Raw genomic sequence first — 20,058 nt, 5'->3', positions numbered from 1 at the left:
CTTGACTGATCGGTAAGGGCTTTAATTCCGAAATCTCTCTTTTGTCGGTATTGATCTTTCCATCCTCATCCGTTCATCCCACCCTTTCCCTGCTATCTATCTCTTCCCCACATCCCTTAACATCCATATTAGAGCTCCCTTACTCCCTTGCTTTTTGTCCTCAGTACCTATTTATTCCTGAACTTGCTATTGTGAACAGAAAGGGAGGGGTAAGGTCTTGCTGCAAGCAGGTTGAATATTTTATTTGTTTAGCTACCACGACCACTTCGTTCTTCACATGATCTTTTCCCAGACTTCCCAAACTCCTCCTCCCAGGAAACTGAGAGACGGTGCTCATGAACACATCCTTTACCTTGGCATGTCTCTGTTCATTCTATGACCCCCGTGTGGAGATATCACGAGTAAAATGCTAAGAATCACATGACCTTAAAGATCATCTATAATTTCCTTGGAAGCTTTCTGATACTACATAGGAGTTGCTCGGTTTGTGAAGTCATACCACATGTTGACAGACAGCAAAGTGAACTCCTCTCAATAGTTACAAACAAAGACTTTAATAACGCTAAGCCTTTTATAATCCGATTCAGCGCAGCCTAAAAGGCCATGAGGTCTGTTGTCCACAGGCTATGCTAAAAGATGGCCAGTATACATTCAAACTGTGTTCTACCAGTGTGAAAGCGCATTCTACCGCTGCACACTGAACTACCAACAATGCGCCCTATAAAGGGAATTTCCCCAATCTTCACGGAGATCGTGTTCATGGTGAATGCTGCGAATGTCAGCTCTAGTGTAAATGACCTTCTAGAAGAGTCACCTGTGCGTCAATCTAAATCACACAGTAAAAACATCTCCATCAAAATGTGTCAGTTTAAGCTCAAGATATCTGGAAAGCGGGCAGAGACATCCCACAAATCCGTCCTCTCATGAAAACGTCTGTAGTGTCCAAACGGTTTGGCCTAATAACTAATACCACTCGAGGGAAAGACGAGACTCTCACAAACACGATGGTGTGCTCCGTTTTGCTCTATGACCCGCACAAGTGTCATGGGACTCGTCTGAAGGTAACCCATACAAATGAATGGGAGTATGGAGGTAATTTTCTGCCAACAAAAAAAAAAAGAGGTTACATTTGTGTCCCATCAAATTTTCCAGAGCTTCCTTACATCTCATAGATTTAGGACAGACACCTCAACACATTATTCCTCATGATTTGTTGTTTCACTGTCTTTTTATAAATGTGTTATTCAATGCATTTCTTTGGGCCATAGTAGTAAAGGCCAAAGGCTTTGACTTTTAGAGGTTAAAAGGCACCTCCGACATCGCCTAAACAAGACCAATGCATTTTGTCAGATTGAATCCCGGACCGTTTCTGTCAGTGTTATTGGGCGTTGTTCATGTGTATAGCAGTCCAACTGCTCAGTGATCAACTAGGACATACATCATTGACAAAACAACATCCTTTATTGATGAGAATTCCCAGGGTACTTCGATAACTGGAAACTCTATATACAAATACACACGCCCACAAAGTAAGCAGGGCCGTAACTTTGATAAAAAATAGGGGGGGGGGCATTTGATTTGACATTCAAAGCTAATTTCGTGCATAACCCCTAGACACACATGTCAAAAATAGTGCAAAAATACAATTTCAAAATTTAATTTCTATGACTGCAATGGTCTTTATTAATTTGTCTCGGGATGATGACGTCATGAAAATATTCCTGTCCTTTCCTTTCCTCAATTTCCTCTGTGTGTTCAAGACGAGGAAACGTGGCCTGCTCCACTGACTCTGACTCTCTCTCCAGCTAGACCACAGCACTGTCTTTGGCGGGATTAGCTCAGCAATGGCACACACAGATGTCCCACACAACAGAGACAGACAGAGAGAGGGAGAGAGGGATGCAGCAGTGAAAAGAAAAAAAGGGTAACACACAAAGACTAAAACACAGTCCAATGCAAAGACTATCAGACAGACAGACAGACAGACAGACAGACAGACAGACAGACAGACAGACAGACAGACAGGCAGAGACACACTGTTACACACACACACACACACACACACACACACACACACACACACACACACACACACACACACACACACACACACACACACACACACACACACACACTCACACACACACAGGCAAAGTTTCCTTTAATCTAGGACACTTGTTTTCCATCCTCTCTGGGCCCCCCAGACGTTTCACAGCTATGCTGACCTGATTCACCTATTCAAGGGCTTGATGATTGGTTGACAAGTTGAATCAGGTGTGTCAATAACTGTGGAATAGGTCAAATACATGGAACTGCTGTAGGTCCCCCAAGGAAAAGTTGTAAAATCCCTGGTCTAGGACACACAGAGATAATAAGAGATCAGTATAATTGTTTCCGTTAGCTAGCCTATAGCATATTTAAATTCCATATTTGTATTCATCACCTGAAAGCATGATACACATAGTCTACTTCATGGGAGAATGAGAGTCGATGTGAATCTATTTTGAGCCCGATCAAACAAACAAGGAAAGACGCTATTATACTGTATGATTAAATCTCAGTAGTTTATCTAAGGGCATCAGTGAGTTACGGACATCAAGTGCTTTTCCAAATGATGCTGTTAAGTTGAAACTGTAGATCATTGCGAGTAAATGTAGTTTAATAATTGTACATTGAAATGTGATATATGAAAGGGGGAAACGGAGAGCTAGAGAGGGAGGGAGCTAAGAGTAGGGGATTTAATTCCATTTCCAACCTCCCTGCCTTCTTTTGAGAGACACCCACAACCATATAATCAACCATTTCTACAGCTACAGTCACTGCCAGCCATATCATAGCACTGAAAAAAATAACACATATTTTAAGATTAAAAGGGAAGATTTTACGACATTTCTATTTCATTATATATCGTGACGTTTTACTACAAGGAGATACAATGCATTTTACATTACAAAAGCGAAATAAGACGTGGATGCCAGCTATCAATTTGAGCATCGTGGGGTTGATGGTTTATATTATGGGTAAGTAGGCTACAACAGAAGCGTCTAATGTAAAGTTAACAGCGGATCGATATTTGGAAAGATGAGTGACAGAGGCACAATTGTACTCACTTGGATTAAATGTGCTCCGTTTTCTCGCGCGCTGTGTGTGTGTGCGTGTGTTTGTGTGTGTGTGTGTAGATGAGCGACATCTAGATATTCCTGAAATGCTGTATGATTATGGTAGGCTACCTAATTAATAGACTGGTGGCTCACGAAATCCGCCGCTTGTTATCACTATAAATTACCAACTAAATGACCAACACTTTCCCCTCGCCATTAGTAATTCGATCTAATACGTCTGTATGCTATGTCAACAGACTCTGTCAAGTAACCATAACAGTAGGCTAAATGATGTTTTTTTGGTTTGTTTTTACTCCAGAGACAAACGTAGTGAATCACAAAAAGCGTAATTCCAGTGTCCCAACGCCTGATCTATATCGATGAAAAACCTTATTCAGCTTATTCAGAATGTGTAACAGTCGTGTAAGTATCAGGGCTCAGGCAGATCCAGTGATGCTCTCTCTACCGATGCAGGTGCGGGGTGGAGTGGATGGACGCTGACGCACGGACACCGCGTATCTCCATCATCTCTACACTAGAGACGCATCACTAGCAACATCGCCTTGCGTACAGGCTATTTGTAAACAGGCCTTGAATCTGAAAGAAATGGTCGTTTATCCTCAATTTAAAATAAAGAAGTCTTCATAGTGTTTGCTTTCTCATAATAACGGGTCTAAGCGTGACTAGCAGCTTGCTGTGCCTCGGTCAACTGGCTATAACGATGCCTATACTGAGTTTAGCGCATCTGGGCGGATACAATAATCTATTCACATTGCCTCACTAGTTTAGCCTATATTTCCCGTTCATTTACATAGCCTACACTTTATTATTCGTATCCCAAATAGCACTCAGGTAAAGATGGACAGTGAAAGCTCTGTTTTGTGCTCAGCAGAGGCCTGCTTGGCAACAGGCTACTGATGCGCAATGACAGCTCATGAGATGAATATCACGAACTGTAATTTTGATGCCATGACACACATTAAGCCTATGCAGTAGCCTAAACCTTTATGTTCCACCTATGCCCGTTGATATCTGTGTTTTCATAATGTTGTAGACTATTACAAATAAAAAGTAGGGTGGAAAATGTATATTGGAAAAATAGCATTGCCACGTAGTGCCTATAGCCTAACACTTTCAAACTGTTGTGATGATGCAACTGTATGTGTGTGTCATCTGGTTCACACTGTCTGGCCATTGTGCAGTATGCAGCAGAAGAGATGACTCATACGACACCAGCCTCTGAAACGTCCACCGTTTTAGAACAGTCATGTATTGTCATGCTGCTGCACCTCCTAGACTTTTACACCAGAGGGAGACAGTGCCACGCAGACATTGTACTTCATAGACCACAGCAATGTCGAGCAGGCAATGCTGGCATGCTGAGCTCACATATACATCCTTTCATACTATTTCAAGGAGCAGTTGGTACTAGTCGACTTTTAGGAGCTCACAAATGCTATTTAACAACAGTATGGATGATTGATATAGAGGACTAGGCTACACTGGATGACAACCGGTTGCAGACTATCAACCAAGAGTGTTTGTAAGATCCATTTGGTATTGGGATCTTTGAGTGCACTTTATAATTTCATCCACAAGGGGGCAGGCTAATCCACAGCCACTGTATAGACCATACTGTAGTCTGTACCATACCGTGGCGATGCGGCATCTTAGTTTGGAGCTGGCAGCATTTATTTCATAGGATAGATCATAAATTCTCAGGATAGTGCCATAAGGCTGCTCCTTTTGAATGTGAGGAAGCAGAGAGTAGAAGTAGCTGCTTCATTATGGAAGGGATGCTGTAGGGTACATGGTTATATTGAGCTGTAAGGTACAGGTGTCGTGGGTCGTTTGTGATCCCATAGACTCCTGCATCATGACCTTGCCTGTCAGCAGGTTCACCTAATATTTTGTCCCGTGTCATATCAAAGACACGTACCTCAGCCATCAAAAGACAGAGATGATCCAATGCATTTTGACCACTGTTACCTCCACAAAGCCAAACGTAAAAACATTATGACCACCATATTAAGATCAGTCCCTCAGTAATGTATTACAACACATCATCCTTTCCCTTATTGAACTCACCAGTCATTGAGTAGGCTGAGCCATTGCCTACAGCCAAACACACACACACACACACACACATTCACACTGAACACACACAGGACCAAGGACATCGGCAGTCACTTTTATTCAAGGCTATGTATAACTGGGCAGCTAATGGGCCCAGAGGTCATGGGGAGGTCACGGTCTATGAGACAACCTGGACCATCAACCACCTTGTCAGCAGGCAGGTAGTGTTTAGAAAGTTGTGCCCTTGAGGGTTCTGCATTATGGTACATTTGCAGAAAACGTACAAATTCTATGGCAGCTATATTACACATAACACCCCATTACTTTACATGGAGAATATGTAAATAATGCTATGTAACTGAATGCCTAGAATTAGAACATTTTTCAAAATTCTAAAAGTTGGCCCAACTCTCAAAATACATGGCTCTGGTCCGAACTAGTCTTGTACCAGGTGAAAGAGTACCAAGGCAGAACCACAGTCTCAGTGGATTGGTGATGTTTGTTAGTTCGGGACATTTCACGAACACTGACATACCACTTTAAAATCCTTTGCACACGCACACACACACACACACACACACACACACACACACACACACACACACACACACACACACACACACACACACACACACACACACACACACACACACACACACACACAAACACACACACACACACACACACACATTGAACCATTAAGTTTGACATTTCTATACACACTAAACAAACATACTGCTGACAATCAAATAAAATTGTATTTGTCACATGAATACAACAGTTGTAGACCTTACAGTGAAATGCTTACTTACAAGCCCCTAACCAACAATGCAGTTTTAAGAAAAAAAATAAATAATAATAAACAAAAGCAGCAGTAAAATAACAATAGCGAGGCTATATACAGTGGGTACCGGTACAGAGTCAGTGTGCGGAGGCACCAGTTAGTCAAGGTAATTGAGGTAATATATACATGTAGGTAGAGTCATTAAAGTGACTTTGCATAGATAATAACAGAGAGTAGAAGCAGCGTAAAAGAGGTGGTGGGGGGGGGAATGCAAATATTCTGGGTAGCCATTTGATTAGATGTTCAGTAGTCTTGTGCCTTGGGGGTAGAAGCTGTTTAGAAGCCTCTTGGACCTAGACTTGACGCTCCGGTACCGCTTGGTGTGCAGTAGCAGAGAGAACGGTCTATGACTGGGGTGGCTGGAGTCTTTGACAATTTTTAGGGCCTTCCTCTGACACCGCCTGGTATAGAGGTTCTGGTTGGCAGGAAGCTTGGCCCCAGTGATGAACTGGGCCATACACACTACCCTCTGTAGCACCTTCAGGTCGGAAGCTGAGCAGTTGCCATAACAGGCAGTGATGCAACCTGTCAGGATGCTCTCGATGGTGCAGCTGTAGAACCTTTTGAGGATCTGAGGACCCATGCCAAATCTTTGCAGTCTCCTGAGTGCCCTCTTCACGACTGTCTTGGTGTGCTTGGACCATGTTAGTTTGTTGGTGATGTGGACACCAAGGAACTTGACGCTCTCAACCTGCTCGACTACAGCCCCGTCGATGAAAATGGGGGTGTACTCAGTCCTCATTTTCCTTTAGTCCACATTCATCACCTTTGTCTTGATCACATTGAGAGAGAGGTTGTTATTCTGGCACCACACGGCCAGGTCTCTGTACTCTTCCCTATAGGCTGACTCATCGTTGTTGGTGATCAGGTCTACCACTGTTGTGTAATCGGAAAACTTAATGATTGTGTTGGAGTCGTGCCTGGACGTGCAGTCATGAGTGAACAGGGAGTACAGGAGGGGACTGAGCACGCACCCCTGAGGGGTACCCGTGTTGAGGATCAGCGTGGCGGATGTGTTGTTATCTACCCTTACCACCTGGGGGCAGCCCGTCAGGAAGTCCAGGATCCAGTTGCAGAGGGAGTTGTTTGGTCCCAGGGTCCTTAGCTTAGTGATGAGCTTTGAGGGCACTATGGTGTTGAATGCTGAGCTGTAGTCAATGAATAGGATTCTCACATAGGTGTTAGATGGGAAAGGGCAGTGTTGAGTGAAATAGAGATTGCATCATCTGTGGATCTGTTGGGGCGGTATGCAAATTGGTGTGGATCTAGGGTTTCTGGGATAATGTTGTTGATGTGAGCCATGACCAGCCTTTCAAAGCACTTCACGGCTACAGATGTGAGTGCTACGGGTCGGTAGTCATTTAGGCATGTTACCTTAGTGTTCTTGGGCACAGGGACTATGGTATTACAGACTCAGACAGGGAGCGGTTGAAAATGTCAATGAAGACACTTGACAGTTGGTCAGCGCATGCTTGGAGTACATGTCCTGGTAATCTGTCTGGCCCTGCGGCCTTGTGAACGTTGACCTGTTTAAAGGTCTTACTCTCATCGGCTGCTGAGAGCATGATCACACAGTTGTCCGGAACAGCTGATGCTCTCATGCATGTTTCAGTGTTATTTGCCTTGAAGCGAGCATAGGAGTAATTTAACTTGTCTGGTAGGCTTGTGTCACTGGGCAGCTCTCTCGGCTGTGCTTCCCTTTGTAGTCTGTAATAGTTTGCAAGCCATGCCACATCCGAGCTGGTGAAGTACGGTTCGATCTTAGTCCTGTATTGACGCTTTGCCTGTTTGCTTTAATTTTTGCTTGTAAGCAGGAATCAGGGGGATAGATTTATGGTCAGATTGGCCAAATGGAGGGCGAGGGAGAGCTTTGTACGCGTCTCTGTGTGTGGAGTAAAGGTGGTCTAAGAGTTTTTTTCCCTCTGGTTGTACATTTACCATGCTGATAGAAATTAGGTAAATCGGATTTAAGTTTCCCTGCATTAAAGTCCCCGGCCACTAGGAGCGCCGCCTCTGGATGAGCGTTTTCCTGTTTGCTTATGGCCGTATACAGCTCATTGAGTGCGGTCTTAATGCCAGCATCGATTTGTGGTGGTAAATCGACAGCTACGAAGAACATAGATGAACACTCTCTCGGTAGATAGTCGGTTCTACACACATGTATGCTCACACACACACACACAGTGGGTGAATGCAATGTCCTGTTAGCTAAGAAACCACAGGAAACTACAATCCCACTCTCCCCGCAAAACACACTCAGAGATTAGTAGAGGTGGTATGGTAGAACCTCAACAAAAGCTTGCATTCTCTTCCATGCTATTAGAGTCTTGGCTCGTTTTACAGCTGCATCTGGAATGATACAGGTGTAGTAGTATAGTATTGCATCTACACTCTTACATCTAGAACCTCAAAGCGTTCTTCGGCAGTCCCCTTAGGAGAACACTTTTAATAACCCTTTTTGGTTCTAGGTTCCCTTTTGGGTTTCATGTAGAACCCTTTGCACAGAGGGTTTTCGAATGAACCAAATAGGGTTCACCTGTGGGGACAGCCAAAGAACCCTTTTGGAAACCTTTTCTCTAAGAGTGTAACCTTTTTTTTTATTGTATTTGCAATATGTGATATTAACTGTAAAGAACACATCTTGATGACCTGAAGTTATCTTGGTGCAGTGTGTGTGTGTGTGTGTGTGTGTGTGTGTGTGTGTGTGTGTGTGTGTGTGTGTGTGTGTGTGTGTGTGTGTGTGTGTGTGTGTGTGTGTGTGTGTGTGTGTGTGTGTGTGTGTGTGTGTGTGTGTGCTTGTGCGTGCCTAATGTGTTTGTACTTTGCGTATGAGATGAGAGCGAGAGAGTTCCTGATTGAGAGAATGGCATCTGATGGAGAACGCAACTGTGTGCATGTCGGTGCGCGTGCGCGTGTGTGTGTGTGTGTGTGTGTGTGTGTGTGTGTGTGTGTGTGTGTGTGTGTGTGTGTGTGTGTGTGTGTGTGTGTGTGTGTGTGTGTGTGTGTGTGTGTGTGTGTGTGTGTGTGTGTGCGTGCGACCGTATCTATATAGCCGCCACACAGTAATCCAATGACATTTGAAAGTCGTTTCTACAGCACCGCAGAGCATCTTATCTTTACCTTCTCTTTTACAATGACCTCGAGCCTCTGGAAAAAAAGGAGCTGAAAGACAGAGAGGGGGAGGGAGATCTAGGGTGTGCAGAGGGAGGGAGAGGAGAGGAAGGGAGGAGGGAGGGAGAGGGCGCTACACTGCAGTATTTCCTGCCTTGTGATAGCGGATGAAGTAGGGCAACATAAGCATACGGTCACATGGGTGTTACACACTATTGACACACTTGACTTATAGGATGAGATAATCTCTCTCCGAATGCTACACATACTGTGATATTATAGTCCAATATGTGTGTGTATAGGCCTATAGTTTTAGACAGTGATGTTAGCATCAGACATATTCTTAACTCCCAGTAACACGTACACAAAAACATGTACATGTGTTCAAGATAGCGTCTAACTCAGAGATTACCTTCAGCCGTGATGAAGTGTGTCAAAGTTAGAGCAAGGCAATGTTCGTGTGTGATCAACGTCAACTCATCATGCATGTGCTCCCTACTGACACAATGTAACTTTCCCAACCAAAGCCTCTTGCACAAGAGAGAGAGGAGACTTTCGTTGGACTCCCCCTTTAAGTTACTGCAGAACCAAATGCTACTCAAGTTAGGTTAGCTAATCTTTAGTATTGGCAGTGAGCTACAGTAGCTTCCAATTACTTCCCATTATGTAGACTTTGAGCGTCATTAAGACATGCCAGCTGACTAAGCATGGATGGGATTAGCTGATTGTTTATGTACAGTATAAGCATGTGATGGACATACTGTAAATTAACCCCCTCGGTGTGGGAATGTACTCACACTATAGATGCACAAGCTACAGTACAGTGTACGATCTTAATTTGATCACTCTTTTGTTGCAGAGAATTTCCCTACATCCCTAAATTACAAACTGACTTCAAAGTGTATCAACCCTTACAAAAATGTCCATTAATTATAATCCACATAATAATTCACGTTTCCTGTTGCTGCAGGGTTATTTTTTCTGCTGTAGCAAACAGGCTCAAATTAAGATCCTACATCTGTATATAGCTAATTGGAAATATACAAGGGCAAGGCATAGGCTGGGAAGACATTCATATATCACCAGTAAATACTAGCGCACACGGCTGAGTGCTGACTCTGCAAGTACATGTGCTGTGTGTGTGCTGTGTGTGTGTGTGTGTGTGTGTGTGTGTGTGTGTGTGTGTGTGTGTGTGTGTGTGTGTGTGTGTGTGTGTGTGTGTGTGTGTGTGTGTGTGTGTGTGTGTGTGTGTGTGTGTGTGTGTGTGTGTGTGTGTGATTGTGTGTGTGTTTGTGTGTGTGTGTGTGTGTGTGTTTGTGTTTGTGTGTGTGTGTGTGTGTGACGTACAGCTTGTGCATATGTTTTGCCAATGTGTAGCTATGGGTCAATATGCGAGCATATGTGTGTGCGTGGAGGGGGGGGGGGGGGGGGGGGGGGATGTGCGTCATGTTTGTATGCATATTGTGGGATGTCAGCCTATTTGTCCCTCCCTCCTCTCTAAGAAGGTGCTGTGCGCAGTACTTCCAGAGGACACCTGATTCAGAGAGAGGAAGGGAGGGAGGGCGAGAGGACAGCGAGGAAGTGAGGGAGCCGAGGGACAGGACACTAACTGCACCACTGAGAGAGAGAGAGAGAGAGAGAGAGAGAGAGAGAGAGAGAGAGAGAGAGAGAGAGAGAGAGAGAGAGAGAGAGAGAGAGAGAGAGAGAGAGAGAGAGAGAGAGAGAGAGAGAGAGAGAGAGAGAGAGAGAGAGAGAGAGAGAGAGAGAGAGAGAGAGAGAGAGAGAGAGAGAGAGAGAGAGAGAGAGAGAGAGAGAGAGAGAGAGAGAGAGAGAGAGAGAGAGAGAGAGAGAGAGAGAGAGAGAATAAGTAGTGGGAACTTGTCCAGGAACACAAAACTCGGCAGACTGCAGAGAGAACGAATGGTGCAGAGCCAACACACCCATCCCACCCCGGCGATCATGCACGTGCTTGCACTCACTAACAGCCACACTCAGACAAATACATACACATAGACCATGAATTTGATGCTGTCTGGACCAAAAGAGGATGGCATGTCATACTATTTCTATCCAGACAGCATCAGATACATGGGCTACATATAGTAAGACAGAGGGGCGCTGTTTCGCTCATTCAATGCTTTCTCCGATGTGAGAGTTTCAGCAGAGATGAAGAGGTGAAGCGAGAGGGCTCACTCTCGCCAAAATTACTGTGGATTGTTTCAAATCACAAGTGTGTAGGCCTATGCCTATTTGGGAAGCCCACAATTTGGCCAGCGCATGTCGCAATATGTCTAGCTGATTGAGCTGCGGCAGTCAGTGAAAATTATCTAAAATAGGTGTGAAGATAATGTGTCTTGAGAATAATGTCAAATGTTGCAACAAGAAGAAGGGGAGGGGTGTGTGGCACAGATATGGCACGTCTTTCTCCAAAAGTAAGACAGACATGGCAGCTCTGCTTCTAGCTCTTAAACAACTTTGCAGTATTTTGTTTTTTTTTGTGTTATTTCTTACATTAATAGCCCAGAACGTTTTTTTGTGTTATTACATACAGCCGGTAAGAACTTTTTGGATATCAGAGTGGCGGTAACTCACCAGCATTATGACCAGGAATATGATGGAGAAGAGGTATTCGGAGTGGACTTCTATTCTGACTCAGGGGGCGGGCACACCATCCACCGCTTCTGAGTATATTACTCGCTAATGTTCAGTCTCTGGACAATAAAGTAGATGAGCTTAGTACAAGGATCTCCTTTCAGAGAGACATCAGGGACTGTAACATACTCTGTTTCACGGAATCATTGCTCTCTCAGGATATACTGTCTCCATCCAAACAGCCAGCTGTGTTCTCAGTTCTCATCGCGCTTCTCATCACGCAGATAGGTATAAAGAACTCTCCAGGATGAAGAAAGGCGGGGGTGTATGTTTCATGATTAACTACTCATGGTGTGATTGTGATAACATACAGAAACTCTAGTCCTTTTGTTCACCCGACCTAGAATACCTCACAATCAAATGCCAAACGTATTACCTCCCAAGATACTTATCTTCGGTTATAGTCACAGCCATGTATATTCCCCCTCAAACCAATACCATGACAGCCCTCAAGGAACCAAACAGGACTTTATGTAAACTGGAAACCACATATCCTGAGGCTGAATTTATTGTAGCTGGGGTATTTAACAAAGCAAATTTGAGGAAAACGCTACCGAAGTTCTATCTGACTATAGTACTCGAAAAACATTAGATCACTGCTACTCGCATTTGGCAAATCAGATCACAACCCCATTTTGCTCTTCCCAGCCTATAGGCGGAAACTCAAACAAGAAGTACCCGTGCTAAGGTCTAGTCAACGCTGGTCTGACCAATCGGAATCCATGCTTCAAGATGGCAAGGGGACCGGGGATATGGTTGAATACAAATAGTGAAGTTATTCCCTCTGTAAGGCAATCAAACAGGCAAACGCCAGTATAGAGACAAAGTGTCACAATTCAACGGTTCAGACATGAGACGTATGTGGCAGAGCTTACAGACAATCACGGATTACAAAGGGGAAACCAGCCATATCGCGGAGAATGACGTCTTAATCCCAGACAAGCTAAACACCTTCTTTGCCCGTTTTGAGGATAACACAGTGCCTGCTCCCAAGGACTGTGTGCTCTCGTTCTCCGTGGCCAACGTGAGTCAGACATTTAAGCGTGTTAACCCTCGCAAGGCTGCCGGCCTGATGGCATCCCTAGGCGCGTCCTCAGAGCATGTGAAGACCAGCTGGCTGGAGTGTTTACAGGCATATTCAATCTGTCATTTGGTAAATCCAACCACAATTATATCCTCCTGATTCCTGCTTACAAGCAAAAATTAAAGCAGGAAGCACCAGTGACTCAGTCTATAAAAAAGTGGTCAGGTGAAGCATATGCTAAACTACAGGACTGTTTTGCTATCACAGACTGTAACATGTTCCGGGATTCTTCCGATGGCATTGAGGAGTACACCACATCAGTCACTGGCTATATCAATAAGTGCATTGAGAACGTCATCCCCACAGTGACTGTACGTACATACCCCAACCAGAAGCCATAGATTACAGGCAACATTCACACTGAGCTAAAGGGTAGATCTGCCGCTTTCAAGGTGTGGGACTCTAACCCGGAAGCTTATAAGAAATCCTGCTATGCCCTCCGACGAAGCATCAAACAGACAAAGCATCAATACAAGGCTAAGATTGAATCGTACTACACCGGCTCCGACGCTCGTCTTATGTGGCAGGGCTTGCAAACTACTATAGACTACAAAGGGAAGCACAGTCGTGAGCTGCCAAGTGACACGAGCCTACCAGACGAGCTAAATCACTTCTATGCTAGCTTCGAGGTAGCAACACTGATGCATGCATGAGAGCATCAGCTGTTCCGGATGACTGTGTGATCACGCTCTTCGTAGTCGACGTGAGTAAGACCTTTAAACACGGTCAACATTCATAAGGCTGCAGAGCCAGACAGAGTACCAGGATGTGTTTTCCGGGCATGTGCTGACCAACTGGCAGGTGTCTTCACTGACATTTTCAACATGTCCCTGATTGAGTCTGTGATACCAACATGTTTCAAGCAGACCACCATAGTCCCTGTGCCCAGGAACACGAAGGTAATCTGCCTAAATGACAACAGATTCGTAGCACTCACGTCCATAGCTATGAAGTGCTTTGAAAGGCTGGTCATGGCTCACATCAACACCATTTTCCCAGAAACCCTAGACCCACTCCAATTTGCATACCGCTCGAACAGATCCACAGATGATGGATTCTCTATTGCACTCCACACTGCCCTTTCCCACCTGGACAAAAGGAACATCTACTGTATGTGAGAATGCTATTCATTGACTACAGCTCAGCGTTCAAAACCATAGTACTCTCAAAGCTCATCACTAAGCTAAGGATCCTGGGACCAAACACCTTCCTCTGCAACTGGATCCTGGACTTCCTGACGGGCCGCCCCCAGGTGGTGAGGGTAGGTAGCAACACATCTGCCACAGTGCTCCTCAACACTGGAGCCCCCCAGGAGTGCGTGCTCAGTCCCCTCCTGTACTCCCTGTTGGCCAGGCACGACTCCAACACCATCATTAAGTTTGCAGACAACACAACAGTGGTAGGCCTGATCACCGACAACGACGAGACAGCCTATAGGGAGGAGGTCAGAGACCTGCCCAGGTGGTGCCAGAATAACAACCTCTCCCTCAACATAACCAAGAATAAGGAGATGATTGTGGACTACAGGAAAAGGAGGACCGAGCACACCCCCATTCTCATCGACGGGACTGTCGTGGAGCAGGTTGAGAGCTTCAAGTTCGTTGGTGTCCACATCACCAACAAACTAGAATGGTCCAAACACACCAAGACAGTCGTGAAGAGGGCACGACAAAGCCTATTCCACCTCAGGCAACTAAAAATATTTGGCATGGATCCTCAGATCCTCAACAGGTTTTTCAGCTGCAACATCGAGAGCATCCTGACAGGTTGCATTACTGCCTGGTACGGCAATTGCTCGGCCTCCGACCGCAAGGCACTACAGAGGGTAGTGCGTACGGCCCAGTACATTGCTGGGGCTAAGCTGCCTGCCATCCAGGACCTCTACACCAGGCGTGTCAGAGGAAGGCCCTAAAAATTGTCAGACCCCAGCCACCCCAGTCGTAGACTGTTCTCTCTACTTCTGCATGGCAAGTGGTACCGGAGTGCCATGTCTAGGACAAAAAGGCTTCTCAACAGTTTTTACCCCCAAGCCATAAGATTCCTGAACAGCTAATCAAATGGCTACCCGGACTATTTGCATTGTGTGCCCCCCCAACCCCTCTTTTTATGCTGCTGCTACTCTCTGTTTATCATATATGCATAGTCACTTTAACTATACATTCATGTACATACTACCTCAATTGGCCCGACTAACCGGTCGGTGCCTGTATGTAGCCTCGCTACTGTATATAGCCTTGCTACTGTTATTTTTCACTTTCTTTTTGCTGTTGTTTTTATTTCTTTACTTACCTGTTGTTCACCTAATACCTTTTTTGCACTGTTGGTTAGAGCCTGTAAGTAAGCATTTCACTGTAAGGTCTACACCTGTTGTATTCGGAGCACGTGACAAATCAACTTTTATTTGAATTAATTTAGTAGGCCTGATTACCAACAATGACGAAACAGCCTACAGGGAGGAGGTGAGGGCACTGACGGAGTGGTGCCAGGAAAATAACCTCTCCCTCAACGTCAGCAAAACAAAAAAGCTGATCATGGACTTCAGAAAACAGCAGAGGGAGCACGTCATTTGGTTACAGTAATTGATGTTAATGCATGTATTAATTACAGTAATTTACCTGGCCTGCTGCATGCAAATGTAGGAAAATACCCATTTGGCAATGTCTGACTTCTGATGTCTTAACTCACCACGTCCACCACTAATAAGCCAATCTTCTCAGTAATTTTTTCTTCACATCACACATTGTAAACGAAGTCTGTTTTTTTCCCATTACGAATTTCTTTCCAACACTCCTGTCCTCGATCACCAAGCCTCGGTCAGAAATGCAAAGTATCGTGAGCGGATGATCCCACTGGAAACTTTATAAAAATAGCTGTCAGTCCCAAGCTCACTGGCGTGGGAAACTCTGAGAGTCTGGATGGGGCTAGTTGATACAATGCTACAAGTTCGCAAGCGACAGCTTATTGGCGGACCCAGTTGATGATTTGATACATTTTTGCACTATCAATATCTCAAGTCAAAGGGATGCAGAGTAGAAAGATGAATGCGATTGAAAGAACCAGAATTTTCATCATAATATATTTTCTACTGTTTTTATTTGTCGGCTTATGTATTTACTTAATTGACGATGGAAGTTCTAGGTCTACTGGTGCATTGGCCAGTAGGCTATCTCTGGGTTATATGCGCTAATTTCTTTAGCCGCCAATGGACCACAGTGTATCAACATGTCCATATGGCCTTAGTTTAATTTTTACTTTTTGTATTTTTATAATTTTACTTCAGATTTTTATGATTAACCGCGCGACAATGATTTGAAATGGTTCTCAGCAATATTTTCTTCACCTCACAGATGTGCAAATGTTCACATGCCTAACTGAAACTGTGCATTGTCATCATACTCAGTACACAGACACAGCAGTACAGGCACACACAGATATACAGCACAGTTCTGCCTCAAAGCCTCAATGCCTCAATGAGTTATGTATTCAGGAGATTCAGCCAGACTCTTTTTCTGCAGCTTTAGACAATGCTCATGCATAAGTCATCGCCGCAACAAACGCCAATCCGCAAACAATGATTTCCAGTATACCTATGAGTGAAACAATTACAGGGCAGAATTACCGGGTAGAATTCCTCTGTGCCTACCGCTGAACCACAGCTTCAACCGGCTGTTCAAAATGCTGTCTAAGCGTTCGTTCACATGCTCCTTCTGTATGGTTCAGGGCACTGCTGGAGGAAGTGCAAGGTATGTCTAGCACTGCGTTAAGAGTAACCGGAGCAGGAGTGAGTCACTGTGTGCATACCGAGATGTTGCTACGGTATGGTTCTGTGCTGCGGCAATGCCTCCCAGGTTGTGCGGACAATTAGCATCCATAAGACTACTGCTAAAGCAGTATTCTAATACCACTATCACCGTCTGCTAATGGTGGTCAATTTACAGAGGATTTCACTGACCCCCAAGAAATGACCTTCTGAAATACATACTGTAGCAGTTTGTTTATGTGATGATCGCCGTACATATGTGTGTAATCAGAATGATTTTTCTCGTGAATGAACTCACTCCTTCCTGTGGAACAGTAAACAACAATACCCATACTTCCATGTGTAGCAGATCTATGTGTTTCTTAACCAATCCCCTCCATCCCTCCCTCCCCCAGCCTGCCCTGCGTCCAGTATGGAAGTCCTGGTCCATAACAAGATCAACGTCCTGAACGGCACCATGGTGAGGATCCAGTGCTTCTTCACCTCCTGCTACAAGATGGACGTCAACAAGTTTGCCATGAACTGGACCTACCAGGAGAACACCAACGAGACTGAGGAGATGGTGAGAGACGAAGACCGTGTGTCTGCCCTTGTCTTGTGTCAATGTCAGGCAGATGCACGATGTTCATTTTAGGACACCCTCAGTCTCAGATTGACTCAAGGAAGGTGAGGACTGGCTCAAGGAGGGGTAAGATGTAAGGCTAAAATGGACACCATACGCCTGGCTAATTCTTCACTCTGCCATAATATACAGTAAGATGAATCTTTTTTCTTTTGCATTCTCCATTCTCCTTACATTTCCTGTGTCAATTCCCTCTCCTCTCTCTCCTGTCTCCGATCTGCTTTTTTAAAAGCCATGCTTTCTCCAACTATTTCGATGTCTTTCATTTTCTTTATTGATTTAGCCAGGATAGTCTACAGATGTAGGAGCTTAATTTGTTCAGTATTGTCGTAGCAAAATAAGCCTGCCGCAACTGAATTTTAACGTTAGGTCCATAATGTTGCTTCATCAGTGGTTAGGCTATGAGCTGGACAAAATTTGACTGCAGTACATGAAAAGTGCTATACTGTTAATATAACCGTGTATTATTGCGGGTTTTCAGTGAATGTATGTAAATCACGAAGCTCATCTGGATTCCCTGCAGTGCAGGAACATTCTCAATAACAAAAGAGTGAACAAATGAAGATCCTACATCTGTACTCAGTAACAATTGCCACTGTTTTCCAGGGAGTCCTGGGTTCAATAACAAACGACATGTTTCCTGTCTATCTTTCTGCTAATACCCCTCTTCTTCCTCCTCTTTCCTCCAGTTCATGACCTATAAGAAGGGGATGATGCCCCTGCGGACAGACCAGTTCAGTGACCGGGTGCAGTTTGTGGGTAACCTGGAAAAGAACGACTTGTCCATCACCCTCTCTGATGTCCAGCTGTCGGACGAGGGCGTCTATAACTGCTACGTGCGCAACCCCCCCGACCGCATCCAGGGCCACGGAATCATCAACATGTTTGTCGTCACAGAACGTAAGGGCAGGGGGCAAGGCAGGCAGTAAGAAGAGAGACAGGGGGCAAGGCAGGCAGTAAGAAGAGGGACAGGGGGCAAGGCAGGCAGTAAGAAGAGGGACAGGGGGCAAGGCAGGCAGTAAGAAGAGGGACAGGGGGCAAGGCAGGCAGTAAGAAGAGGGACAGGGGGCAAGGCAGGGAGTAAGAAGAGGGACAGGGGGCAAGGCAGGGAGTAAGAAGAGGGACAGGGGGAAAGGCGGGGAGTAAGAAGAGGGACAGGGGGCAAGGCAGGGAGTAAGAAGAGGGACAGGGGGCAAGGCAGGGAGTAAGAAGAGGGACAGGGGGCAAGGCAGGGAGTAAGAAGAGGGACAGGGGGCAAGGCAGGGAGTAAGAAGAGGGACAGGGGGCAAGGCAGGGAGTAAGAAGAGGGACAGGGGGAAAGGCGGGGAGTAAGAAGAGGGACAGGGGGCAAGGCAGGGAGTAAGAAGAGGGACAGGGGGCAAGGCAGGGAGTAAGAAGAGGGACAGGGGGCAAGGCAGGGAGTAAGAAGAGGGACAGGGGGCAAGGCAGGGAGTAAGAAGAGGGACAGGGGGCAAGGCAGGGAGTAAGAAGAGGGACAGGGGGAAAGGCGGGGAGTAAGAAGAGGGACAGGGGGCAAGGCAGGGAGTAAGAAGAGGGACAGGGGGAAAGGCGGGGAGTAAGAAGAGGGACAGGGGGCAAGGCAGGGAGTAAGAAGTGGGACAGAGGGCAAGGCAGGGAGTAAGAATTTTTTTTAAGAAGAGGGACAGGGAGCAAGTTACTTTGCTGTTGCTTCGCGAGCCTGAAAATACATGATCTAAATGATTGATTTGATTTGATAGTTTGTATTCAGCAGTCATAAAAGTATGCCTTATTTGTTTGAAGATCTACAAAAATGTTGATTTTGTCAGACCGAATAGGCAACCGCTCTATAGAAATGATGACTTGAAATAATAAAGTAATCAAATAAAACAGTTATTTTATTAAAGTAAAATAATGTGAATAAATTATGGTTAGTAAGTGATAAGCAGTAATGGGCAGTTCAGCCATCATGGGACTTTTATTCATTGTTTTATTCAGTGTTGTTTCTTCAACCCACGTAAAGCATAGTGCGTTTACTGTAGAAAAAATACATATTGAAACCTAAATTGAAAACCATGGTTATTTTTTTATGATAGAACTGAAACAGACCCGACCTCAAGAAAAATCGCTCAGTACTAATCTGTGGACAACTGGTCCATCCATCCATCCATACTAGCCCATCCCTGGCTTTGAGGCTTGTGTGCCTGCATGCCATTAATTCATGTGTCCTGGCCTTGCCATTCATTGGACGTGATGACTTAACACTATACAGCTTTTTACTTATTGATGGGAGTGCCAACCCAGCTCTCCTCAGAGTCATTGCCTCACACAGATGTTGGTCTCACACATACACACTTTTACACCCGCGTGTTTGCATGAAGACCCACATTCATGAACACACACACACACACACACACACACACACACACACACACACACACACACACACACACACACACACACACACACATACATAAAAGGCTATTTCGGCATTGCTATCCTGTTTTTTGTTGTGTCCTCACACTGGTTGAATCAGCCCTTTGCCAACTGTGCACTCTATTTACAGAACTATCTCACCTCCTCCCCCCCCCCCCCCCCCCCCACCCCCCCCCCCCCCACCCACCCACAGTGCCTCCCCCGCGGGACTCGACCATAGCGGTGGCGATCGGGGCATCAGTCGGCGGTGCGCTGGCTCTGCTCATCCTGTCCATGGTGGTGGTGAAGTGTATAAGGCGCCACAAGAAACAGGAGCTCATCTCTGACGAGCAGAAGATGGAGGAAGAGGGCAAGCTGGATGCAGAGGGGGGCACCGAGGAGGGAACCAAGTGA

General features: G+C 45.3%; 1 protein-coding gene across 1 annotated transcript in view; it reads left to right on the top strand.

Annotated features, from left to right (window-relative positions):
* LOC120029148 (sodium channel subunit beta-2-like) overlaps nucleotides 1-20,058 on the top strand; it is a 63,818-nt gene extending 43,760 nt beyond the window's left edge. Inside the window, exons 2-5 of the mRNA XM_038974455.1 lie at nucleotides 16,589-16,611; nucleotides 17,024-17,190; nucleotides 17,940-18,150; nucleotides 19,859-20,058. Coding sequence (XP_038830383.1) covers nucleotides 16,589-16,611; nucleotides 17,024-17,190; nucleotides 17,940-18,150; nucleotides 19,859-20,058 — 601 coding nt within the window. The remainder of the gene's footprint in view (nucleotides 1-16,588; nucleotides 16,612-17,023; nucleotides 17,191-17,939; nucleotides 18,151-19,858) is intronic.

Source organism: Salvelinus namaycush, chromosome 34 (genome assembly GCF_016432855.1).
Source record: "Salvelinus namaycush isolate Seneca chromosome 34, SaNama_1.0, whole genome shotgun sequence".
NCBI lineage: Eukaryota > Metazoa > Chordata > Actinopteri > Salmoniformes > Salmonidae > Salvelinus > Salvelinus namaycush.
Note: the sequence above shows the minus strand (reverse complement) of the source record. Positions and strands in the feature narration are given on the sequence as shown.